General features: G+C 57.7%; 1 protein-coding gene across 2 annotated transcripts; it reads left to right on the forward strand.

The window, feature by feature from the left end:
- Window positions 1-2223: 2223 nt before the first annotated feature.
- LOC308635596 (CMRF35-like molecule 8) lies at window positions 2224-20012 on the forward strand. Of its 2 annotated transcripts, none has more exons than XM_081270057.1 (7): window positions 2224-2466; window positions 9063-9446; window positions 9994-10153; window positions 13111-13205; window positions 15888-15925; window positions 16283-16390; window positions 17779-20012. In XM_081270057.1, exons 1-7 carry the CDS (start codon window positions 2406-2408, stop codon window positions 17926-17928), a joined length of 996 nt encoding a protein of 331 aa, XP_081126183.1. In that variant the 5' UTR covers window positions 2224-2405; the 3' UTR covers window positions 17929-20012. The 2 variants fall into 2 exon arrangements, with proteins under 2 accessions (XP_081126183.1, XP_081126184.1); XM_081270058.1 differs by having other exon boundaries at window positions 2226-2466; window positions 9063-9398; window positions 17779-20010.
- The last annotated feature ends 6142 nt before the right edge of the window (window positions 20013-26154 follow it).

Genomic DNA, 26154 nt, shown 5'->3' on the forward strand with positions numbered 1-26154 from the left:
CTCTGGCTGCACTGCAGAGGCACCCACCTGTCAGGGGTCTCCTGGAGACCCCCTCAGACTTCCTGGGGGAGGAAGTGGTGGAGGGAGGAGAAGGCTGCGGTGGTCGGTGGGAGGGGCTCTGACTGTGCCGCCTTGGAGGGCGGAGCTCTGCTGAGAGCCTGTCCACGCCCAGATCTTTCCTGAGGACCCCCCTCCCCCATCTCTAGAGTGTGTGTCCACACTGGGAGGAGACTGGAAGTGGGACCAGAGGCTTTGTGGCTGTGGAGGGACCCTCTCCTTGCCCTGGAAAGGGGGCTCAGCCCGGGGTTCTTGGGTTTGTCTTCCTTCCCCTGCATCAGGTCCAGTGATGGGCGCAGGGAGCAGCGGGAAGGTGCGGCCTCCTGGTTTTTTTGTTTGTTTTTTAAAGAGAGAGTGAGAGAGGAGAGAGAGGAGAGAGAGAGAGAGAGAGAGAGAGAGAGAGAGAGAGAGAGAGAATTTTTAATATTTATTTTTTAGTTCTCGGCGGACACAACATCTTTGTTGGTATGTGGTGCTGAGGATGGAACCCGGGCCGCACGCATGCCAGGCGAGCGCGCTACCGCTTGAGCCACATCCCTAGCCCCCTCCTGGGTTTCTGAGGTCATGAGGTCACCTTGCATCACCTGTGTTTTCCCTTGGGTCTGGGGTCAGGGACGAAGGACAAGTGCCTCCAGGCATGGCCAGGGTCAGGTCCTAGACCTGTTCCTCCTGCAGGTGTCCCCTGTGGTTTTCTCCCTTCCCCAAGGAGACTCACAAGGCGCCTCCCTGCTGGGTCCAGGCTTCCTACTGGAGACGCGTCCCCTTGGAGAGAGACTGTCCCAACTCGGGGACAACACTTTTGTGTGTTTTCATAGCCATCTCGTGACTTGTTCCCACAAAGGACCTGTTGTTATTGTTCAAGGTCATTTGGTGGCCAGTGGACAAGCCACACGAGCATCTGGCCTCCTGCTTCTTTGTGTATTCTGGACACTTGAGCCCACAGCAATGACTTTGGGATCATGGTACAACTAAAAGCGATGTCAGGGGCCAGGTGTGGTGTCTCATGCCTGTAATCTCAGCAATGTAGGGGGCGGAGACAGGAGAGCTACAAGTTCAAGGCCAGCCTCAGCAACTTAGTGAGACTCTGTCTCAAAAAAAAAAAAAAAAAAAAGGATTGAGGATGGGTTCAATCCTGTGTGTGTGTGTGTGTGTGTGTGTGTGTGAGTGATTGTTTACACACATACATTATTTCTGGGACTGTTCCCATGATCAGGCAGGAAATCCACTAAACCTGGCCCTCTCTCACACCCCTGATCACCTCAACAAGATGAACACCAGAGTCTTGGTCTCCTCAGGCCATAGTCTACCATGACATTGTCATAGAATTTGTCTTCTCTTTTTGATAAAGGGCCTCATTATGAGGCTCAGGCTGACCTTGAAACCCTGGGCTCAAGCGATCCTCCCATCTCAGCCTCTCAAGTAGCTGGGATTACAGGTGACTGTCACCTTGCCTGACTGTTAGAAAAATGTCCCCAGCTCTGCCAGGCTGTGTGCTCACCTTCCAGCAGTAGAACCATCAAGCCTCTTGGGAGGGTCCTCCTGTGGCCAGGGGGAAGGAGGACAGTGAATCTCCTGGGGAGCAGCAGGAGGGGACAATCTTGGGACCTCAGAGCTAGTGTGGGCTCCCTGGGGTGGGTGGGTGCCCTGACTCAAAAGCTCAAGCTGCTGGGTGACAGTCACACGGTCACTCTGTGCCAGCTGGGGGCACTATCACAGGCGTGTGGAGGAGGCGGGGGGTCCCTGCAGCCTTGCTGGATCCCAGCTCAGGGCCACAGGGGCTACACAGGAGGGGGGATGTCACCGCCTGTGGATGTCACAGTCAGATTGAGGACACATTTCCAGGACCAGGAACCATTCAGTACTCTAGGGCCACTGTGCCAACCTGGGGTCAGGCCTAGACTGGGCTCATGGAGGGGCAGTTCCAGGTTGGCCTCCCGCGGGGCAGGCCCAGTGCTGAGGACACAGGCTCTGTGTGCCCCTCCCACTGGTGACATCCTGACCACAAGGAGAAGAGGAGGAGTGACACGGCCAGAAGGAAGCCTGGCCCTGCAGACCTGGGGTGAGGGCAGTCCTGCCGGATGGGGGCCAGGCGGGTCCCACACACCACACCTTCCCCTCCCTGGCTTTCATAAAACAGCACAAGCCCAGGGCCACTGCGGGGGCTGCTTGGCCCCTGCAGCTTCTCCATTTTGTCCCCAGCCCCAGGAACAGACTAGAGAGGACAAGCTGGAAGCAGCTGCCCCAGAGAAAAGCAGAAGTGGGAGCCCTGGAGACTGACCCTCCCCAGGGGACTGGAGCCTCGGGTCCAGTAGGGCCTGGCGCCCGGCGGTGACATCTGTGCAGGAGAAATGAGCCCCGGAGGCCTGACGGCCTGGCCACCCTTGGCTCTGCTGCTTCTCTGGATCCCAGGTGAGGGGCCCTCTGACCAGGGAGGGAAGGCAGGAGGGGGGCCAGGAGGCGTCACGTGAGGAGCCCCAGCTGCACGTCTCTGTGCAGACGCAGAATGGGGTGCGCTGTGTCCATGATGTAAGATGGACTCGCCAAACACCACAACCCTGGGAGGGAAGGGGCAAGGGCTCCCTCTGAGCCCACCTGACCTTGGAGGAGCCAGCGTGCTGCCCAGGGACAAGGGTGCTGCCCAGGAGGGGCCCTGAAAGAGGTCTGGGGGAACAGGACAGGGGGAGCAGGGCGTGTGGACGGGGTGGGGTGGAGAGGGCACCAGAGCACACCTGGGGCCTGTGTTGGGGAGGCCCCCCAGGTCCACCAGTTTGGGGTACAGAGGAAGGAGTGGACCGAGGAGGAGAAGGTCTCCATCTCAGGGACAGGTGGGTTCAGCCAGGGCAGCTGGAGGCTGGGTGGGAAGAGTCCTGGTGGAGGCCCAGGGGTCAGTGGTCCCCAGGAGGACAGGTGGGGACAGGAGAGAGGGAAGGGCAGTGGACAAGGAGCGGGAGGTCGTGGGAGGGCAGGGAGGAGACCTTCTCCGGGCAGAACTGCTGGGAGGGCAGAGTCTTCCCATGCAGGACCAGACCTCCTCAGGCGTACATCCCCAGCAGCGTTCACCCTGTGGTCTTGGTGAGGCCCAGGACAGGTTTATTTTATTTCATTTATCTTACATGCAGGATATCTTAGAACTCTTGGTTGCTCCTATCCGGTCTGTGCTTTTCCTAGTAATGTTTGCAGTGTAAACACAGTGACTCTGGGGAATGTGGCTTTGTGGATTCACTGGGGCCTGACGTCCGCCCGTGGCCAGTGTCTCTGTTGATTCCCAGGGTCTTCCTGTGTTTTCATGGCGTCTGCATGGGCCGAGGACAGGGGGCTCCTTCCTGGTACCTGTTTCTCTGTGGTTCCTTCAGCCCAGGCCTGGTGCAGGCCCAATGAGCCCCTGTGGCTGTGCTCATCTGCCTGGCCCTGCCTCAGGGGACGCTGGCCAGTGGTCCCTATGAGGAGTGAGGAAGCCGTCCACCCATATCTGTCCACAAAGCTTCCCTCCCTCTCTCTCCCACTGCCTCCCTCCCATCTGTCCCTCTCCCTCTGTGGGGGATGTAACCCAGGGCCCTGTGCTGTAGGCAAGGGCTCTACCCTGAGCCCCACTCCAGCCCCCACAGAGCATTTTAGCACAACAGCAACAGGCAAGAGAGAACTTTTCCTGATCTGAGGAGCTGATTTTCTTTCTTCTTTGAACTTCTAAGCTGGTGAATTATAGAAAGAGATTGGCCCCAATTATATTGGCCGAGGTGGGGTGATGCACACCTGTAACCCCACAACTCGGGAGTGTAAGGCAGGGCCATCGAAGTCAAGGCCATCCTCAGCAGCTTACTGAGACCCTGTCTCAAAATACAGTTTTCAAGGGGCTGGGGATGTGACTTGATGGTCCAGTGTCCCTGGGTTCAATTCCTAGTACCTGTCCCCCCATGCCCACCCATACACAGAGACAGTTGGCCAGATTCCGTCTCAGTATACTATGCTGAGTTCATGAAAAACCTTGCAGGGATTTCCCTGGTTCAGTATTTTCTGTAAAGTTGAGTGAATTGGAGCTGTGTGTGTCTTGAAGGGGTTTTGCTTTTGGTATTGGGGCCTGAGCCCCGAGCCTCAGAGTTGCTGGGGATGACTCTATGCTGAGCCGCATCCTGGACTGAGGTTTGAGAGAACTGAGAGAACTGTCAACTGTGCGGCTGTGGTCATTTTCTGGCGGGGGTGGGGTGGGGGAGGACTCCTTGGTGACTCTCATTAATGTCCGTCTGTTTTGAGAAGCCCCTCTATTTCTGGCTTAGGTTGGTCATTTGTATTTCCCAGAAAATAATTCCCTTCCTCCAGGTTACAGACTTGTAGAGACTGGGGTAATTTTCCTTTCCCTTGTGCTCTGGCCTCCTCCTGATCCTCTTCTTCCTCCTCCTCCACTGTGTCCCCTCCTTCTCCTCCTCCACTGTGTCCCCTCCTCCTCCACTGTGTCCTCCTCCTCTTCCTCCTCCACTGTATCCTCCTCCTTCTCCTCCTCCACTGTGTCCCCTCCTCCTCCTCCTGCTCCACTGTGTCCTCCCCCTTTCCCCCTCTTCTCCTTTTCTCCTCTCGACTTTAGGTTTAAGGAGGATTTAGAGCAATCCTGAGAGACAGGACTGGGTGTGGCAGGTGAGGGGGAGGCACAGGTCAGGGTGAGGACCAAGACCCTGATGAGGGAGCCAGCAACCCACAGCAAGGAGAGGAGGGGACAGGGGAGGTGGCGACAGGAGAGGTGGGGGACAGCATCCTGATGAAAGAGGGCTGGGTTGACATTCATTACTAACTACTTAATACGTGCCAATTTTAGTCATTTTTGTTTTTCTGGAACATCACATTTATCCAGGTTGCACATTTATTTATTGAGAGGTTTTCGGGCGGGGGGGGGGGTACCAGGGATTGACTCAGGGACACTCTGACACTGAGTCACATTCCAAGCTCTATTCTGTGTGTATATATATATATTTTAGAGACAGGGTCTCATTGAGTTGCTTAGCACCTTGCTTTTGCTGAGGCTGGCTTTTAACTTGAGATCCTCGTGCCTCAGCCTCAGGAGCCCCTGGGACTATAGGAGTGTGCCATCGCACACGGCCTATAAATTCTACAAAGTCTCCTCTGGGCCCTTAACTCTCTCTACCTGTGACTACTTCCTCTCTCCATTTCTCATTTGGACTGGACAGGGGTTTCCTGGTTTTGTCGGGTCACATCTGATGGAGCTCCGGTTTTCTTGGTCGAGGGCGTTGAGCAGCAGCATTTCCTGAGTGTCACTAACATGACCTGCAGACAGTGACAGCCAGGACGGCTCTTTCCTCCTCCCTCCTTTGTTTCCTGGGGCTGGTGGAGCCTGGCCTGCTGCATGCTGGGCAGCCTCTCCACTGACCTGGCCCCATCCTAACATGACCTTCCATGAACCCCCAGATGCCATGTCAGGTTGGCATGGTCACCCACCCCTTGGCGGCTGGCATCTGAGGCCCAGAGAGGTCAGGCCCTGGCCCTGAGCACACAGAGGATGCAAACTAGAGCTGAGGCCCAAGCAGGGTTCATCTGAGGCCCCTGTGGCTTCACCTCGGCAGTTGCTACTGAGCTTCTCAGAGAGTGTCCCACCTGTGACAGTGTCACAAGGCCTTCTCTGCAGGAGACTTTACCCCAAGGATGGGAGAGGGGGGTCCTACTGGCCCTGGCAGAGGGATGGAGGGGCTACTGGGCAGCTGTGGGCAGCTGTGCTCTGAGGGTGTGGCTTCTAAGCTGGTGAATTATAGAAAGAGATTGGCCCCAATTATATGGGCCCAGGTGGGGTGATGCACACCTGTAACCCCACAACTCGGGAGTGTAAGGCAGGGCCATCAAAGTCAAGGCCAGCCTCAGCAGCTTACTGAGACCCTGTCTCAAAATAAAATTTTCAAGGGGCTGGATGTGCCTTGATGGTCCAGTGTCCCTGGGTTCAATTCCTAGTACCTGTCCCCCCATGCCCACCCATACACAGAGACAGTTGGCCAGATTCCGTCTCAGTATACTATGCTGAATTCATGAAAAACCTGACAGGGATTTCCCTGGTTCAGTATTTTCTGTAAAGTTGAGTGAATTGGAGCTGTGTGTGTCTTGAAGGGGTTTTGCTTTTGGTATTGGGGCCTGAGCCCTGAGCCTCAGAGTTGCTGGGGATGACTCTATGCTGAGCCGCATCCTGGACTGAGGTTTGAGAGAACTGAGAGAACTGTCAACTGTGCGGCTGTGGTCATTTTCTGGGTGGGGTGGGGTGGGGGAGGACTCCTTGATGACTCTCATTAATGTCCGTCTGTTTTGAGAAGCCCCTCTATTTCTGGCTTAGGTTGGTCATTTGTATTTCCCTAGAAAATAATTCCCTTCCTCCAGGTTACAGACTTGTAGAGACTGGGGGTGATTTTCCTTTCCCTTGTGCTCTGGCCGCCGCCTCCTCCTCTTCCTCCTCCTCCTCCTCCTCCTCCTCCACTGTGTCCCCTCCTCCTCTTCCTCCTCCACTGTATCCTCCTCCTCCTCCTCCTCCTCCTCCACTGTGTCCCCTCCTCTTCCTCCTCCACTGTATCCTCCTCCTCCTCCTCCTCCTCCTCCTCCTCCTCCTCCTCCACTGTGTCCTCCTCCTCCTCCTCCTCCACTGTGTCCTCCCCCTTTCCTCCTCTTCTCCTTTTCTCCTCTTGACTTGAGGTTTAAAGAGGATTTAGAGCAATCCTGAGGGACAGGACTGGGTGTGGCAGGTGAGGGGGAGGCACAGGTCAGGGTGAGGACCAAGAACCTGATGAGGGAGCCAGCAACCCACAGCAAGGAGAGGAGGGGACAGGGGAGGTGGGGACAGGAGAGGTGGGGGACAGTGTTATGACCGGACCAGGACAGCATCCTAATGAAAGAGGGCTGGGGTTGACATTCATTACTAACTACTCAATATGTGCCAATTTTACTGATTTATGTTTTTCTGGAAAATCACACATTCATCCAGTTTACACATTTATTTATTTATTTATTTATTTTAAAGAGAGTGAGAGAGAGAGAGAGAGAGAGAGAGAGAGAGAGAATTTTTAATATTTATTTTCTAGTTCTCGGCGGACACAACATCTTTGTTGGTCTGTGGTGCTGAGGATCGAACCCGGGCCGCACGCATGCCAGGCGAGCGCGCTACCGCTTGAGCCACATCCCCAGCCCAGTTTACACATTTATTTATTGAGTTTCTTTTTGGAGAAGGGCACCAGGGATTGACTCAGGGACACTCTGACACTGAGTCACATTCCAAGCTCTATTCTGTGTGTATATATATATATTTTTAGAGACAGTATCTCACTGAATTGCTTAGCACCTTGCTTTTGCTGAGGCTGGCTTTGAACTTGAGATCCTCCTGCCTCAGCCTCCCGAGCCCCTGATATTAGAGGCATGTGCCATCGCACATAGCCTATAAATTCTACAAAGTCTCCTCTGGGCCCTTAACTCTCTCTACCTGTGACTACTGCCTCTCTCCATTTCTCATTTGGACTAGACAGGGGTTTCCTGGTTTTGCCGGGTCACATCTGATGGAGCTCCAGTTTTCTTGGTCGAGGGCACTGAGCAGCAGCATTTCCTGAGTGTCACTAACATGACCTGCAGACAGTGACAGCCAGGACGGCTCTTTCCTCCTCCCTCCTTTGTTTCCTGGGGCTGGTGGAGCCTGGCCTGCTGCATGCTGGGCAGCCTCTCCACTGACCTGGCCCCATCCTAACATGACCTTCCATGAACCCCCAGATGCCATGTCAGGTTGGCATGGTCACCCTCCACTTGGCGGCTGGCATCTGAGGCTCAGAGAGGTCAGGCCCTGGCCCTGAGCACACAGAGGATGCAAACTAGAGCTGAGGCCCAAGCCCGGGTTCATCTGAGGCCCCTGTGGCTTCACCTCGGCAGTTGCTACTGAGCTTCTCAGAGAGTGTCCCACCTGTGACAGTGTCACAAGGCCTTCTCTGCAGGGGACCTCACTCCAAGGCTGGGAGGGGGTGTCCTACTGGCCCTGGCAGAGGGATGGAGGGGCTACTGGGCAGCTGTGGGCAGCTGTGCTCTAAGGGTGCGGCCACAGTGGTCTCCCTGTGCCAGGCGCAGCAGGCACTGGAGGGTCGAGGAAGAGGTGGGGCCCCCGGGACTGTGCACTCAGGGGTCCCACAGTCTCAGGTCGGGGCTGTGCACTCAGGGGTCCCACAGTCTCAGGTCGGGGCTATGCACTCAGGGGTCCCACAGTTTCAGGTTGGGGCTGTGCACTCGGGGGTCCCACAGTCCCAGGTCAGGCCTAAAGTCCTGAAGGCAAATGAAGAAAGCATCCAATCCCAGGGACAGAGCAAGCCACCCCAGTCCCGCCATCCCCCCGCCCATCTGGGCCTGACCCCAGGTCCCCAGGGCGAGAGGGAGGTGCACACGCAGATGCCCCTGGGCTGGAGCCTGGTGCAGGGTGGCCTGGTCCTCTGCCTGGAGGTGGGTTGGCTTCCTGGTGCTCACCTCACCCCAGCTTTGTGTCGGGGCCATTGGGAAAAAGCACCTGGAAATCTTGGGGACACAAAGGAGTTTCCTTGGAAATGAGGTCCCCAGAGCCGGGCCATCCGAGGTGAGGGAGGGGGAGAGGGTCCTGGGAGCTCTGTGCCCCTCGCTGTGTGCATCCTGTGCTGTCAGGAGTCCAGGGCTGTCATCCACATGGTCAGGGGACCCCGCTTCTGCCCTGGCTCACGTCCTGCTGGACCAGGTCCACTCTGGCTGTGTCTCCGCGTCTCAGACTCACAGGGCCCGGGGGCTGTCCCAGGAGAGGGGGCTCAGGGTGTTTATGGCCCTGGGTTCTGGAAGCAGGAGGTCAGGTGGTGAGGGGGGGGCTGGGGTGAAGGGAGGGGCTGCTGTGTCAGCGTCCTGGGTGGAGGAGCAGAGGGGCTGGTGGCCAGGGGTGAGTGGTGGGGAGGGGGTCTGAGGTGAGGTGAAGGAGGGTCTCCTGAGGACCTGACCCAGGCCCCCCTGGCCCTGGCCTCCACGCTTGTGTTTTTCAGACTGTGTTCCTCTGAGTGGCCCCAGCAAGGTGATAGGCACCGTGGGAGGATCCCTGACCGTGCAGTGTCACTATGGCAAAGAAGTCAGGGACAATGACAAACTGTGGTGCAAAAAATCACTTTTACTTTGTAAAGATATTGTGAAGACTACAGGCTCAGAGGGAGAGGTGCGGAGCGGCCGAGTGTCCATCAGCGACCACCCTGCAAACCTCAGCTTCACAGTGACCATGGAGCGCCTCACCCTGGAGGACGCAGGCTCCTATTGGTGCGGGGTGGACACACCATGGTACGAAGGCTTTGACCCCTACTTCAAGGTTGAGGTGGCCGTGCAGCCAGGTGAGCCCCTCCCACCAGCTCCTGGGCTGCCTGGATCTGGACACCTGGGTAAGAATCAGAAAGCAACAGCTGGAGCCTGGGAGGGAGTCTAAGGAGGGGAGCAGCCCACAGCCCGCCCAGCCCTGAGGAGCTGCCAATCAGGGAAGGAGGCGGGAGCAGAGCCTGCAGGGGAGAGAACCAGAGCCTGCCCTGGGCCCTGGGGACAGGGACAGGCAGAGCTCTGTGTGGACACCAGGGCGGAGCAGAGGGGCAGAAGGCCCAGATGGTGCAGTGGGCAGAGGCAGAACAAGTGACAAGTGGTCTTTGCAGTGAGATATCCCTGCAGCATGTGGCTGTGATGGGAGGGGGACGAGACCAGGCGTGGGGAGGTGACCCCGGGTGTCTCAGGAGGCCATGGCCCTCACAGTGGGACAGAATCAGCCCTGCTGGGGTTGGTACCTGTGTCCTGTACAGAAATGTCCCCAGGGTCCTGGGAGACTTTGGCCCTGGGCCACAGCCTGCCCCCTTCCTCAGTGAGCTTTTGGCATGAAATCAGGCCCAAGGCATCCCCCAGTGGTGGGCGGGTTGCAGGACAGACCTCTGGGTGTCATTGTAGATTCGACACCAGCAACCTCAGGGACACTTACAAGTGTCACGACAGCGAAGACCTTGACAACCACAAGCAGAGCCCAAGCTGCACTGTCCACCAGCCTGGCCACTGACAGTGCCACCCCTGGTCCCCGGAGCCAGGACCTCGACCACGGCCAGGGCCCAGGGTGAGTGTCCTTGTCCCTGACTGGGGTCTTCTCCACGGGGGCGCTGTGTGGTCACTCGGGGGAGGGAGTCACACCCCTGCTGGCCCAGGCCTGGTGACCCTTGGCCCAGGCCCAGGTTGGAAGCTGCTGTCTGTGTAACCTGGCTTGGGTCACTGAGGCCACCACACTGGACCTGCCCCAGGCTTCAAGAGAGGCTCAGACCAAGGAGGGGCTGGCAGAGGGGAGGCAAGTGTCCACCCATGAGGGCTGGGGCTGTCCTGCCGGGTGCCCAGAGCCCCACACGCTGTCCTCCTTGGCTCCTCACATGACCCAACCTGCTCCCATGCTCACCTCACAGACTGCAAGGAGAGGTTGTGTCACTGTCACATGGGCACAGGTGTGGGGCTGGGCTGGGCCTGCGTGACCCCAGAGTCTGGGCTCTCCCCTCTAATTTGAGTGGGTCTCTATCTGGGGGCCGTCAACCTCACAGAGGACCTGAGCACATCTGTGACTCCTCAGAGAAATGCAAGCAGCACAGGCCATGTCTGGGGGTCATGGGCTCCCCACCTGACCTCACCCAGGCAGTTGGCTCCTGGTGCTGACCACTGCAGTCCATGCAGACCCACAGGTTAAGGGCTCTGACCCCAGGACCCCACTCAAACCACCAGCTGCTCTTTGGGGCAGCCCAGGTCCCAGCACTTCTGACAACTGGCTGCAAACGTGGGGCTCCTCTGGCCCCTGGGGTCCGTGATTCACAGACTCAGAGTCTGCACAAAATACCTAAGATTACGGCTTCATCATGAAGGATATAGATCAGGATCCCCCAAATGAGGGGACACGGGTGAGGTCTGGAGGGTCCCAAACAGAGTTCCAGGTCCTCTCAGGGTGGGATCAGGGACCTCCCTGTGTCTGTCCCCAGAGCTCCTCCCGTCTCCCATGTCCAGGTGTTCTCTGGGGTTTCAGGACACTCGGGCTCCAGCCCCTCCCTCCCTGGAGGCCAGGGTCCCTGCAGCATCTGCAACAGCATGGTCTTTGGGGTGGGCAGCCCCCTCCTGTCTCCTCACCTCTTAGCAGAGTCAGGTGTGGGCCACAGACAGCAGAGCTGCTCCTGTCGCTTGGGAAATTCCCAGGGTGACAACCTCCCTCCCCAGACCCAGAGGCAGAGGCAGAGCAGAGGCAGAGCAGAGGTAGAGGCAGAGGCAGAGCAGAGGCTGAGGCAGAGGCCAGCCAGAATCCTGACCTCAAAACTCAGGCCTCAACATGCCGCTTCCAGAAGTGTATCCTGTAGAGGCCCAGAAGCAAGGAGCTCAGCTGTGTCACCAGGGTCTGAAGCTTGTACAGTGTGTGTGTGTGTGTGTGTGTGTGTGTGTGTCTTGGGGATGGGGGCATCTTTCTTAAAGATGCTAGGCAGAGTGTTTGCCCAGCATGCAGGGAGGCCCTGGGTTCCATCCCGGGGCCCACATGCACGTGTGTGTGCACACACTTGCACATGAAGATTATGAGTGCAAGGTATGGAAGAAAGGCCCGAGCTCATAAGGGCTTGAAGCTTGTATCTGAGTAAATCTGGAGGTAAATCTGCTGCTCTGTATCCTAGTGTGGGATGACGGAACTACTGGGTGACTTATTACAGCCATGTTAGTGGTCACACAGGAAAATGGGGGGATGCCCGTGAAGAGGGGATGGCTAAAGGATGTGTGGTCTACCATGCGATGGAATATTATGCAGCTATAAAAAAGAGTGAAGGGTTGGGATTTCTTTATGCACTGACTGGGAAGGTTACTAAGAGGCATTGTTACGTAAAACCAGAATGGTGTTCATACTTTGCCTGCTTTTTGTGAAAAAGGAAGGGGGACACACACACACACACACACACACACACACACACACACATACACACTGACCTTTGTTTCTTTTTTCCTTCACAATACCTTTATTTTATTTTTTCCATTTATTATTATTATTATTATTATTATTATTATTATTAATTATTATTATTATTAATGTGGTGCAGAGGATGGAACCCAGCACTTCCTGTGTCTAGTCCAGGGCTCTACACTGAGCTACAACCACGGCCCCCATCTTTGCTTCTTTTTGATGTTGGGGGTGTCACCAGACCTGGTGTGTGGTTGGAAGTGTCCCCCATTGTGCCCTGTCCCCTGTCTCCCCAGCCCTTCACATTCTTGCAGGCTTGCCTGTGAACAGAGAGTCTCTGGGTCCCTGGAGAGTTCTTGGGCACACCATGTGCACAAGTGCCAGGACTGGGGGACATGGGGGGGTATAGATAGGGACATTATGCTACCTTTTCTTTTTACTTATTTACTTTTGTTAGTGGGAATTGAACCAAGAGGCACTTTTCTTCTGTGATACATCCCCAGCCTTAGAAAGACACGGCCTTTCTAAGTTGCTGAGGCTGGCCTCACACTTGGGAGCCTCCTGATGCAGCCTCCTGACATAGCCTCCTGACTTGCTGGAATGATAGATGTGCCCCTCTGGGTCCCACTGTGGTCTCCTTTTCTTTTCTTTTTTTCTTGGTACCAAGGATTGAACTCAGAACTCAGGGGCACTCGACCACTGAGCCACCTCCCCAGCCCTATTTTGTATTTTATTTAGAGACAGGGTCTCACTGAGTAGCTCAGCACCTCACCTTTCTAAGGCTGGCTTTGAACTAGGGATCCTCCTGCCTCAGCCTCCCGACCTTGCCTGGCTTCTCTACCTTCTTTTAAAAAATTGACTTGGGTGGGCGCAGTGGCCCCCGCCTGTAATCCCAGAGACTCAGGAGGCTGAGGCAGGAGGATCACAAGTTCAAAGTCAGCCTCAGCAACTGTGAGGCACTGAGCAGCTCAGGGAGACCCTGTCTCTAAATAACCACCAGGGAATGTGGCTCGGTGGTGGAGTACCCTGAGGTCATTCCCTGCACAGTGACAGAGCTCCTGCCTAGCGCACAGTCCCCCCACGTGGCCCTCACCCGCCCTCCGCAGGCTTCCTGTGCTTCTCCTCCTGCTGTCCCTCCTGCTGCTCCTCCTGGTGGGCTCCGCGCTGCTGGTCTGGAGGAGGCTGCAGAAACGGGTCAAAGGTGAGTGACCCGTGCTCCTCGGTGGCCCCAGGAGGGAGGCCCTGACAGCCTCACCTGCCGCACTGCCCTGGCTCCTCAGAATGGAGGTCAGCTGCACAGGGGGCCAGGCCCCAGAGGACATGCCCCTGGGAGTGGGGTTGCAGGCTGTGGGAGGGGGTCCTTCCTGTGCCGGGGCCTGGGGTGTCCCCTGGGACCCTGCCTTCCTTGTTTAAACCCTTTGTATGACTCGTCCCCAATCCAGCCCCGGGACAGTCAGGGCCTCCACATTCGGCCCTACCCCCCGCCCCCCCAGCCTCTCCCCACTCCTCACACTCCAAGGTCCCTCTTGTAACCAGCCTCGTCCCTCCTCCTGGGGTGGCTCAAGGCTCACTGAGGACCTCGCCCGCCCCCACAGGGCTCCTTCCTTCTGGACTCCAAAGACTGCCCTTAGATGCCCTCTGCCCGGGCCCTTTCCTCGGCCTCCTAAGAGGCCCTGGGCCCCTCCTGGGCATTCCCTGCACCTGGGCTAGAAGTAGACTGACGTCCCCTGTCCTTGCCTGCGTCCTCCCAGCCAGGACGCATGCCCAGGCCAGGGGGCATGACTCCCAGGACACACTGTTGGATTCGTGTGTCGATATCTGCAGTCACGACGGGGACCCCAGGACCCTCCCGCCATCCTGGTCTCGTCCTCCTCTGAGCTCAGACTGACAGGGGGGACGTGTGGGGACCCTGAGTCTGGCACTCAGGAAGGAGGTGTCAATAAACACCAGCGGAGCAGATTAAATAGTCAGGGAGCAGAAGAACCCACAGAGGTGGCCTTCTTGTTCCTGGCGGGGTCACCAGCCCCCTCGGGGAGCCAGCTTCTGCCTGGGGGTAGCGCGAGCCCCAGGTCCTTCCTGTGTGGAGTTGGTGCTTCTGTGGGGGAGGATTCTGAAGGCCGTCCCAAGCCCTGGGGACTGCAGTGAGGTTGGGGAGGCAGAGAGGGTAACCCTGTTCCTCAGCTGCAGGGCCAGCAGGCGGCTGCTGTGGGGTCAAGGGGATACTGCCTCAGTCCACCTGGGGCTCTCCCGGGGGAGGTCAGCCTCAGCACCTGGGCAGAGCCTGGAGAGAGAATCACTTCCTGTTTCCCTCTGCTTCACTGGTCGGTTTTCTGGTCCCTCCCAGGCTGCACCCCGGGAGGTCACTGCCTGCCACGTGGGGGTTCCCATCTGGTGGCTCAGTCCCCGGGGCCCCAGCAGGCTCCCTAGTGCCCTTTCACCTAGAAAGGCTCTGGCTCCTCAAGCAGCTTCCTCCTCTTTAAAAAGAGGGTCACATGATGACTGTGGGACGTGGACAATGAACAGAAGCACAAAGAAGTGGGTGAATTCCCTGCAGAAAACCCTCCGCCCAGAGAAGTCCAGCCACTACACTCAGGGCGGGTCCCGCCTTTTTTCTGGGCTGCAGATGCAGAGATGGTTTCTTAGAGAATCTGATTCACAGCAAGAATTCCCCCTAAGACCTAGGATTTTCTGCACCTAACAGACTGTACCGCTTCCCCTCTGTTAAACATTCTGGAAGCCGCGGCTGCACTGTGCCCGGGGAATGGGCGTCTTGTATTTGTTGACCGCATCCTCAGGCGCAGGGGAAAGGCTCTGTTCAGCCCCCCCACCCTCCTCCCTCCCTGGCTTTGCAAGTGCCCAGCCCCCCCTCCTGGCGCTGCCTGGGCCGAGTCCCGCTGGCCCCTCTGCCGCCCGCACGGCACACCTCCGGGTCACCCACCCCAGCTCCTCACCAGCTTCCTCTTGTCACCCACTCATTCACACGGAGCCATCCCGAGCACCTGCAGTGTGCCAGGCCTGTGCGGGCCCTGGGGACATTCTTGTGACCAGTGCAGTCCCTGGACTGCAGGCTCCCTGCACACCTTCCTCCCTGGCATTGAGCTGAATCTTCCCCTCCCCCTTCTTTTCCTCCTTCCCCAGAGCTCCTGTCCCAGGTGTGGCGTGCAGCCCGCCCACAGTATTCAGAACAGACTGCATTCATGTCCCCAAGCGCCCAGTTGCTGCTCTCAGTTCCGCTGAGGACTTGGTGCATGCTAGCATCTTGTGGACTTGTGTCTCCCAAGGTCTGGCTGCTGCCCTGTGACCCGGTGCTCCCTGACGTGTCTCTGCAGTATGCAGGCAGTGGCTCTGGTGGCCTGGCTGTGGACTAGACCCCTGTGTCACCTACTGCTGGCCAGCCCCCAGGCTGGGATTGAGAAATCAGGGTGTATGTGGCTGCACTCAAAGGCAGGACCCTACAGCAACGTGGCAGGAGCCAGAGCCAGGGTGGGACTGGCCTCAGCTGCCCCCGCAGGCTGCCAGGCCTCCCCAGCCTCAGGGAGGGCCCAGGCCTGGGGTTGGAGCCTCGCCCCAGCGACCTCTCAGGGTCTGGCACTGTCTGGGCAGGTCCCTGGTGCACACCCTGCCTCTCCTGCCTGTGTCTTCCCCGTGATGCCTGGTGAGCGGCTGTTGGGAACTGCCCTGCGCCTCTCCTCCAGCTGGGCCGTGTCCGCTGCCCACTTGGTGCTGGTCACTCCTCCTCCCTGCGTGCACCGGGCACCCGCTTATTCCTCCAGCCACCCTGCTTCCCGCCAGCTCCAGGTCTGAGGGAAGAGGAGCCCAGGGCTTCTCCAGGGTCCCCAGCCTGGCTCACATGGGTCCCCCCTGCTCTCTCTCCCTGTCTCAGCTGGTGGGCGCTCAGAACTGTCCCAGAACCTCAGGCAGGTAAGGAAGGCCATCCCAGGAGGTGCATCTGGGTGGCCGGGCAGGGGCAGCGCGGGGGACGTTGGGGATACAGCCAGACGGTCCCTGGGCCACGGATGGATGGGTCCAGAGAGGGAAGAGTGACTCCTGAGATCTGGTCATCAGTGTCGTCCCCAGTTTGGGCCTGTCCCCGAGTGGAAGGGGGAGGAACGTTCCCCAGGGGGGCGCTCACTGCCCCGAGGGGAGGGTGCAGGAGCGAGCAGACCCAGGGAAGTTTGGGGCCCCCACCTGGAACTTGGGCAGAAAAGGCATCTGCAGCAAAGCAGGGACAGGGGCGGGGTGGGGAGGCCCCTGGACACCTCCTCCTGGCCCCCGCAGGCTGCCGGGCAGAGTGAGCCCTACTACGCGAATCTGACGCTGCAGACGTGGTCCCTGCAGGAAGAGCCAGTGCCCCCGAGGCAGGCGGAGGTGGAGTATAGCATGTTGGTAAGCCAGGTCCCGGCCCCTGGCAGGGCACCCTGGGCACAGAGGGAAGGAGGCTGGGGAGGGGCAGGTGCGGAATTTGCCCTTAGAGGAGGCTGGTGTCAGAGTGGCTGGGTGGGGTGTGGAAGGGCTATGATGACGGCCCATGACGGTGACCAGTGACAATGGCCGCAACAGTCAATAAGGTGCAGCGTTTATTAAGCTCCTACTGCATACCACACAGCCAGTGACCAAGCTCATGACCTCTCCCTGGGTTGGTCCTGGTCATCTCTTGGATCCACTTTGTCCAGGACCTGAACAACCCTTAGGCACTGTCACCAACGGAGTGGGATAAACAGAATGGGTGGCCTCCCCAGGGTGTGACCCACCCGCTGGTGGGGGACTTCGGGCAGAGACTCGGGGGAGATCTGAGCATCAGCCAGGGGCTGCCTGGGGAGGCCTTGGAGCCCAGCCCAGGCCTCAGTGGGTGGCACCGTCGCTGGTCTGCTCTGGGAAAGGGGCCCAGTTCTGTGCCCAGCCTGGGACCTGTCACCTGCAGGGGAATCGGGCTGCTCTGCTGTCCCCTCCTGCCCCCAGTCGTGCCCGCCCTGCCCTTTGTCAGCTGTCATGGGGGCGTGGCTGGGGCCTCTGAGCAGCTGGCAGTACCTAGTTACCTGCATCAGGCCTGTCTCCTCCTCACCTGACATTCGCATGCCCACGCGGCCACATGCTGGGTCTGAGAGTAGCCGCAGCCTGGCTTGTCCCACGTGGTGACTAATGGTCTCAGCTGGCCGGGGACACAGCCTCACTCCTGCCAGCTGCGTGGGGACAAGTCAGGACCTTGCCCTGCACAACAAGCTCGGGGTAGATCTGGGGAGCCTGCCAGGCTCCTCCACCAGGGGCCAGGGTTCTGCATGTGAGATTCCTGAGTCCTCAGAAAGGGACCCCCCCTGCACTGTGGCCAGGATGTCCCATCCAAGGGAGCCAGGCCATCTCAGGGGAGCCCCCCAAGTGTGCAACCCTCTCAGGGCCTCAGGGTCTTTTTATGTTTATTTTTATATTTTTTTAGTTGTTGATGAACCTTTATTTAGTTTACTTATTTCTAGGCGGGGCTGAGACTCGAACCCAGTGCCTCACACATGCCAGGGAGCGCTCTGCCCCTGAGCCACCTCCCGGCCCTCAGTGTCATTTTTGTAGAATGAATGGACGCACAGGGTCAGCACTGAGGGTCCCCGACTCTGGGGTCCAGGGACTTGTGCTTGGCATGAGCAGGGGGGTGGAGGGGAGGGTGGGCAGGATCCCGCCATCAGCTCTGTAGGGAAAAGGAGGCCAGGACAGCGGGAGGCCTCCCCAGGGGACCTCCCGGGGCCCTCAGGTGTCCCCCGGCCTCCTGAGCTGGGCTCTCTCTGCAGGCCTTTCCCTGGGAGGAGCCTCACTACAGCTCCGTGGTGTTGGACTCTCCAAGGCCGGACTCCAGCGCCAGCGGGCCTCCCTCCCAGAGGCCCCCTGAGGAGGTCCCAGAGTACAGCGTGATCAGGAAGCCCCGGGCTAAGGAGGGCTAGGGCCCCCCCATGCCCTCAGCCCACTGCCCTCCATGGGGACCGCCAGGCAGCGAGCTCCCTGTGGCTTGTCCTCCCCACGCCATCAGCCCAGCTGGCTCCACGAGGACAAACAGGAATGGGGTCCTGCAGGGGCCAGAGCGAAGCCCCCCGTCTCTGTCCTCTCTTCCTCTGCTCCATTCCCCTGTGTGTGGAGGATGCAGCTCCTGGTCCCCTGTGGCTCCAGGAAGTGACGCGGCTCACATAGGATGGCGCCTGCCACCCGCCTTGTAAACCAGGGCTCCACAGCCAGGTTGGGACGGCGGGCAGGAGGTGGGCTGGCCAGAGGAGCCAGGAGAAGGCGGGCAGTGCTGGGGCCTGCGCAGGGGCCAGAGAGGCCACGGAACGTCCCCTCCCTTCCCATCCCACACCTAAGGAACAGCCGGAGGAGAAGAGCTGACCTACGGCAAGTTCCCTGGACTCTTTACTGTCAACACAAGGCTCAGAAATAAAGTCCCCCCCCCAGAAAGGGGGACAAGAAAAAAAGTCACTTAAGTGATGCCAGTCCCCTGCCTGCAATGCCATCTCAAGGGTGTTCCTGGCTTTGTGCCCAGGCTGGCACCGAAGAGCTCTGAGGACGGAGGGCTTGGGACACCCTGCGAGGCGCCCACTGCTGGGACCACAGCAGGGTCTTCTTGCTGGGGAGATTCGTAAGGAAAGTAACTGGGCAGGGCGCAGCCTGCAGGCCCACCTTGCCCCCGTCTGTGTGACTCCTCGGTGACTTTCCTGCAGCTCTTTCCTGAGGTTCATCTTCTGCCTCCAGCAAGTGACAGTAGAGAGCAAGGGGTGTCCTGCCTCTCCTGGACGGGGAGCTGACATGACCGCCAGATGGCACCTTGGCCAGCTGTCTTCCGGGTGCACCTTCTGCTTCCCGAGGACTCTTCAAGGGCTGGGGTCCCGGGCTGCTCCCATGGTGTCGGCTTTAGATTTTGAGTGGCTCATGAGTATGCCTGAGCCATCCTAGACACTGTCCCTTCTTAGACTAATGCTCTGAGCTGCAGAAGGGACACACACACACACACACTATGGCAGTGCACACGTGGCCACAGCCAGTCCTGCTGGGCTGGGGAAGGGGCTGGGTCAGCACGGGGCCCGTGGTGCCGCTCACAGAGCCCTGGGATGCCCTAGCCCTGTCCTGGGCTTGGCCTGAGCCAGCAGGTGTGGGGCGCACAGCTGTGGGCGCTGGCTCTGCAGATGGGACCCGTTCCCCTGAGGAGAGGTGGGGAAGCCATGGCCAAATTAACAGGGGACTGGGCCCCAAGAAGGGCAGGTACAAGTTCAGGGCCCCTGGGTGACCCCACGTGGGCTGTAAAGTGGGAGTGGGAGGAGGGAGGCCCTGCTCCCTGGCGGCACTCATCTCTGGGAAATCCCAGGTCCCCACCCTACAGCCAGGCACAGCCCCCAAAGCCACAGTCCCCATGTCCCCTCCTCTGTTTCCTCATCCACCTCACCGGTCTCCACAGCCTGGACAGATCGAGGGCAGCTGCCACGCTGTCATCCCAGAGCATTTGTGGACAGTCTGCTCTATGCCAACTGGTAGGCGGGGCCCTGGGGACATGGGGACATGTGTGAACTCTCAGGCTTGGAAGGATGAGGACCTGACCTTCTTCACTCACCTCCCGCTGGGGGCTGGGCAGGGGAGGGAGGCCTCTGCAGGCAGCTGTCCCCACTCCCAGGGACGGGAAGGGACGATGCTGGCTGAGCACTCATCAGGCCCAGGGAAAGGCGAGCGGGGGATGATGAAACTTAAGCCACAGAGGCCAGGGGTGAAGTATGGTGGCCCGTACGGGGAGCTCCAGGACGCTTGGGAGTAAGTGACAAGGTAAACTGCTCGTCCCTGAGGATGGGTGACCATGTCAAGAAACAGTGTGTTCTTGTTTCATTTTTCTTTCGTTTTTAAGCTGCCTGTCCCTAGAAATAAATAGGATGGGAGAAAAGCTGATCGCCCCTGAGGAACAGATAGGGAGAGAGAACGGATGGACATTTCAAGAAAATAGAAAAATTGATGCAATGTGTTTTTGTTCCGTTTTCGTTTCATTTTGTTTCGGTTTTGTTTTGTGTTATCTTAGTGGGTTGTGTTATTTTTGTTACAGAAATATGGGATCAGAAGTTAGTAAGAACCAAACCGAGAGGATGTTATGTAAATTGCTAAAGGAAGGAGGCACCCCAGTAAAACCAAGAACAGTTAGGGCATACGTTGATACAATACAAAAAAATAGCCCATGGTTCTTTAAGGAGGGGTTGTTAAATATATCACAATGGGACCAACCTAAGCCAGGAGGCTGACGGTTTGAGGTCAGACCATCCAATGACGGGTAAGCACCATATGTAGTATTGGACAACCTAAAACAGGCACGGTCCCTAAACCACATGCTTGTTGTTTATTTAAACAAAAGGGGGGAGATGTTGGGGACCGCAAATCAAGTCAAGATGGCGCCTGGCAGCCCTCCTGCCAGCCCCTCTCTCTTGCTCTCTCTTCTCTTGCTTTCGCTCTCCCTCTCCCTCTCTCCTCTCCTCTTCTCTCTCTCTCTCTCACTTTTCTCTCCCTCCCCTCTCCTTCTGCTCTTCCCCCCTCTTTCTTCTCTCTCCCCCCCCTCTCTCCTCCTCCTCCTCTTTTGCACTGCTGCAATAACCATCTCTTGGTCGCTCTGAGTGTTGTGGTCACTTTCCTTTCAAAAGCTGTCAGAATCAAAATGAAGTCACTTAAGTCAGACTCTATAACAAGGGAGTCCAGAGGCCATTGTCCCAGTCTGTTTTCTGTTGCTATGACAGAATACCCGAGACTGAGAGATTTACAGAAAAAAGGTTTATCTGGCTCAAGATTCTGAAAGCTGGAAAATTCAGAGCTGAGCAGCTGCATTTGGTGAAGACCTTACAGGTAGGGGGCTCTCTGCAGAGTCTGGAGGTCACACGGCCATGGCATCACATAGGGAGAGGGACTGCCATCTTAGGCAGCGAGGAACAATAGGTTTGGCTGGGCTTTCCCAGAGATAAGTCTTTTTTTTTTATGTTTTATTTAGAGACAGGGTCTTGCTAAGTTGCTTAGGGCCTCACTAAATTGCTGAGGCTGACCTTGAACTTGTGATCCTCCTGCCTCAGCCTCCTGAGCTGCTGACATTATAGGCATGCACCACTGCTCTGGGCAAGAGACTCATTCTCTCTCTCTCTCTCTCTCTCTCTCTCTCTCTTTCTCTCTACTGGGGATTGAACTCAGGGGCACTTGACCACTGAGCCCCATCCCCAGCCCTATTTTATATTTTATTTAGAGACAGGGTCTCACTGAGTTGCTCAGTGTCTCGCCATTTCTAAGGCTGGCTTTGAACTCATGATTCTCCTGCCTCAGCCACCAAGCCCAGCTGAGACCCATTCTTGAGGCGGCCTATTTAGCCCATGGATCACCTCTTCTAAGCCCCACCTGGTCTGCACAACGGGGTAAATTCCGACAGCAGTCTGCTGGGGTCGTTCACACCAGGCCTCTCTGAAGGCGTCCCCACATACATTGCCTGGTAATGAGAGAGATCAGAAGAGACTCTGCCAAACCACAATTTGCGCAAAAGTCACAACAGCCTTGCACACGGAGCCACAACCTGCACAAGGCCACCCCTGCAGGGGCGGAAGACGTCTACCCAGGACCCGCCGGTCACCCCACGCCGCGGGCCGCCGTGTTTGCACTGGCCTCTGCAGCTCAGGAGGATGGTCCTGCACTGTCACCTCCATCATTTTACCTTTGAAGGTCCTTGCCTTCCTCTGCCCTCTGGTGCTCCTGGGCCCCACGCTTCCCTTGGCACATGCGTCCCCACTGCTGTCCCCTATCAGTCCCCGAAACTCTTCTTTAGAAAGCCTTTCTCTTCTGCTCATTTGAGATTGTCAGAAGGATGTGGTTTTTTTTTTTTTTGGCAGGGAGGGGATTGAACTCAGGGCACTCCACCTCTGAGCCACATCTCCAGCCCTATTCCGCATTTTATTTAGACACAGGGTCTCACTGAGTTGCTTAGTGCCTCGCCATTGCTGAGGCTGGCTTTGAACTCACCATCCTCCTGCTTCAGCCTCCCGAGCCTCTGGGATCCCAGGCGTGGCCATGGCGCCCAGCAGGAGGGATGTCTTCACACCACACTAGCAGGGACCCCAGGAGGATGGGATTTGGAGTGTCCTGACTCACCTGGGCTGCGGGCCAAGGGTCCCTGGGTGCTATTGCAGTTGACAGCACAAGGAGCCGCGGGGAGGCCCCTGCCGTACTCCCTGGAACCTGTGGGCACATTTTATAAGGCAAAAAAGACTTCACGCCTGCGACGGCAACTGGATCTCGAGAGGCGGGTTTTCCTGGGTTTTCCCGGGTTTTCTCCCTTCCAACACGAGTGTGGCGAGGACATGCAGGCCACAGCAGCTACCGTCCCGCGTCACTTAACAGGGCGGACAGGTCCTGAGGCCACCACGTCCATCTGAACAGTCATGGACGCTCACACAGACCGAACCGGCACAGTGGCTGCACTGTTTGACGAGATATGGTGTCCCAGATATGGTGTCGCCTGCTGCTCCTGTGGCTCGTGGTCCTATGGAGCCATGTGAGGCTGCTGCCTGCCCGGGGAGGCGTATTCGCCCGCAGGCAACGCTAGGGTTCTTTATACGTAGAAGGTAAGAAGATGCAGAGCACACGCCTGCAGCAGCCCACGCCACGTGTCACCACCCTCAAGCACCCGGGCTGTGCATGGCCATCTGCTGTAGCTACTGCCATACAGCAGGCTTGGTATCGCCAGCGTCACCACGAACACCAGTCCGGTGCTGTGCCACCACCTCTGACACCAGCGCTGTCTCTAGGGGGTGGGGACTTTCCGGCTCCGTCGTAGTCTTTTAGGAGCACTGTGGGACCTGTGGCCTGCCATGGACCAGGAGGTGGCTATGTGGCCTATGACCGCGTTCAGTCACTTTGCGGAGACACAACTGCAACACAGAGGTGGCCTGCCCACACGTGCTCCCCGCGCCACGTGGATCCCCTTCTCCCCTCCCCCAGCATTCCTGTGCCCAGGGGTCCTCACGTCACAGGATTCTCAGACATTGTTTGCCGTCCTCCTGTGAATGCTGGGGAACATTCCGTCACCTTCTTTTGCTTGAATGTGCAACAAAATACACAGACACATTGGCCATGGTCAGGTAGAGCTGAAGGACAGAGTCCAAGGGGCCCGAGAGGCTGCACTGTCTTTGGATGGATGCTGCAGATCCTAGTCTGACTCCCACCTGCTCGTCACCCTCCCACCTGTAGAAGTAGCTCACTAACTTATGACAAGAGGCTCAAGGTCCTGATAAGTGTGTGGGATGATAAAAATCTAATAAAGTCCCGGAGGACAACCTGCACACACAAAGAGGTATTTTAGACTCTGACTCTGGATGACTTCATGTCAGAGAGACGGTAATTCTCCCAAATTGATGAGTACATTCAATGCCATCCCAATAAAAACTCCAGCCACTTTTTTTTGGGAGGGTGGACCTAAAACTTAGTTTAAAGTTCATACAGCTGGATAAAGGCGTATGAATACTAATCCATCCTTTCAAAGGAGTAAAGCCAAGGACTTGTCGTGCTCGATGTTAAGACACACCATGAAGCCACAGTAATTAAGATGGTGTGGGGGACCGGCCCAGGATCAGACAGACAGACCCACAGAGAACGGAGGATGAGGGCTGGGCCCCGGGGCTCCGTCTGCTGGAGTGCTGGACGGTCAGCCCTGCAGCTCCTGCCTGTCCTGGACCTGTATTGCACTTAGTTCTATTCGGGGACTTCAATGATCACGGTGTCCCCACGCGTCATCAGAGAGGGGACGACTGCTCAGTGGATGGACACACACACAGACCCCAGATCAAAGCAACGACTTGTGACAGTGGGGACTGTTTTGAGGCACTGGCTGATGTCCTTCCAGGCCTCCTGCCCTCCTCGCTGCGGGGACCAGGAGAGGTGGCAACAAGCAGAGCAGAGAGCCCGAGGGTGGGCCCTGGAGTTCAAAGGCTTCCGGCCTCTGGGGAGGAAGGAAGGTGCAGGCCGACTTGAGGGAGCAGCGAGGAGCGGGGACCTCCAGCCTCTGGTGGGGAAAGGTGGCCTGGACGGGGCAGGGAAGGGGCTGGTGACCTCGCAGCCCAGGCAGGGCGTGGAGGAGCCCAGGGAACCACCCTGGGCACTTGTGCTGCCAGATACGAGGGGCACTTGCCCCAGGGGGCATCAGCCCTGGAAACGGCCAGTACCAGCCGAGAGGGTCTTGAGTCTGCGACATGGTGCAGGGCGGCCTCCGCAGTGAGGACTGCTGATATGGTCACTTTTGATACATTGGGATAAGACAGAATATACCGCAAAACTGAGTTCAGTAGCTTCGTTTCCCTCCTTCCTTTCTGAACGAGCTGAGTTTCATTCATAAAATTCAGAATGCTTTAGCAGTGCGGAGAGGTGGCCTTCTTTATTTTACAGAAGGGCCACCAGGGGAGAGGTCACGGAAATAACAAAAGCCTCTCGGATAGGGAAGAGAAAATCTGAATGTTGTATCTAGTACCCTGGATCTTAGGGTTTATAGAAAATCTCTTTTTCCTTTTTTGGTGTGTGGGGGGATACTGGGGATTCAGCCCAGGGGCACTTAACCATTGACATTGACATCCCACCCCATTTTGAGTTAGGGTCTTGCTAAGTTGCTTAGGACCTCACTGAGTTGCTAAGGCTGGCCTCCAACTTGCAGTCCTCCTGCCTCAGCCTCCCAAGTAGCTGGGATTACAGGCGTGCCCCACCACACCTGGCAAACTTCTACTCTGAAACAATTTCAAGCTTCAGGAAACATGGTGAAAACAGAACAAAGAGCTCCCGTGTATCTTTTATGCAGAGCCACCCATTCTAGAAGACACTTTTCCTCTTTGTTGTTATTGTTTGCATCCGCACACTTCCCCCGACGGCCTGAGAGCGACGGCGGAAGGACCTCGCCTTGTGTGTTTTATGGCCCAGGTGCCCCCTCACCATGCTGACCTGCTGGGCACAGAGGCCAACACGGCTAGCACTGCAGGATCAGATGGTGTCAGGGTGACTGTCAGTGTCTTCCACTGCTCCGAGGACAGGGAGGTGTCTCCAAAGTCGCCCGAGTCCCTCAGCAGGTGCACGAATGGCTGTTCCCTTGTTGTCCCTTCCTGAGCTCCAGCAGCTCCAGGGCCAGCCCCGCAGTGGTCTGTAGGTCCAGCTTCCCCTGAGGCCACACCTAGGGATCCTGCCATCAGGCGTTGCCCCCTGGTGGCCACATCTGGAGCCACAGGCCCGGGACCTGAGCCTGAGGCATTTGCTCCAGGGGTGGGGGAAGGCCCAAGGACTGCCCAGGGCTTGACCTGTGGAGGCCAAGGCTAGCCCTCCAGGGCGCTGCCCTCCCTCCAGGAGGCCACTGTGCTCAGAGCTGCGCTCCTGCGACCTCGAGCCTCCCCGTTCACGTCCAGTTCCTGGATTTCACCCCCATGGCCCCTGGTCCAGGGGAGAGTCCCCCCTGTGGCTGGGGAACAGATTTGCAGTGGGACAAATGGGCCCTGAATCTCAGCTCTGCCTCCCAGCTACCTGGCCTGGGGACATACGCAAGGCTATCTGAGTGTCCCCTCGCTGGGCTCTTTCCAGGTGCCCTTGGCTTGTGTTCCCACTCTGGTTCTTTGTCACCAACCTTTTCCAGATCCTTGAATCTGACCCTCTGAACTCTGCCCTTTGACCTACAAACCTGGGTCATCTGCTGCAGCAGGACCCCAGCATACTCCTGGAAACCCAGGCGGAGGGCGACCCCCAGGGTCCCAGCGTCCCAGGAAGGAGAGTGAAGGGGAGCTGGAGGCCCACCCCTCAGGGCTGCGGAGAGGAACGTGGACACACTGGCGGGTCCTGGGCCCTCAGGTGTCCTCTCTGCAGGTCACCTCCCTCCCGTCCTCCCGCCCTCCTCTCCTTCCTTCTCCCACTAACAGTATCTGTGGACTTCCAGAGAGAGGAGCCCAGGGCCCATTGGGAAGACGGTTTATAAATGACCAGAGTCCAGTTTCCATGATCAGAATTGGGGGAGCAGGGGAGGGACAGACACCCCCCTCTGGTGGAGGCCAGCCGATGTCAGGGCGGCTTCCTGAAAATGACGGGCACGATGCTGGAGTCTTGGGCGAGAAGCTGGAGGAGCCAGGCGACAGGGGACAGGGCAGGCCCGAGAGGGGCGA

This window comes from Spermophilus citellus, assembly GCF_964194105.1.
Source record: "Spermophilus citellus genome assembly, chromosome: 17".
Classification (NCBI taxonomy): domain Eukaryota; kingdom Metazoa; phylum Chordata; class Mammalia; order Rodentia; family Sciuridae; genus Spermophilus; species Spermophilus citellus.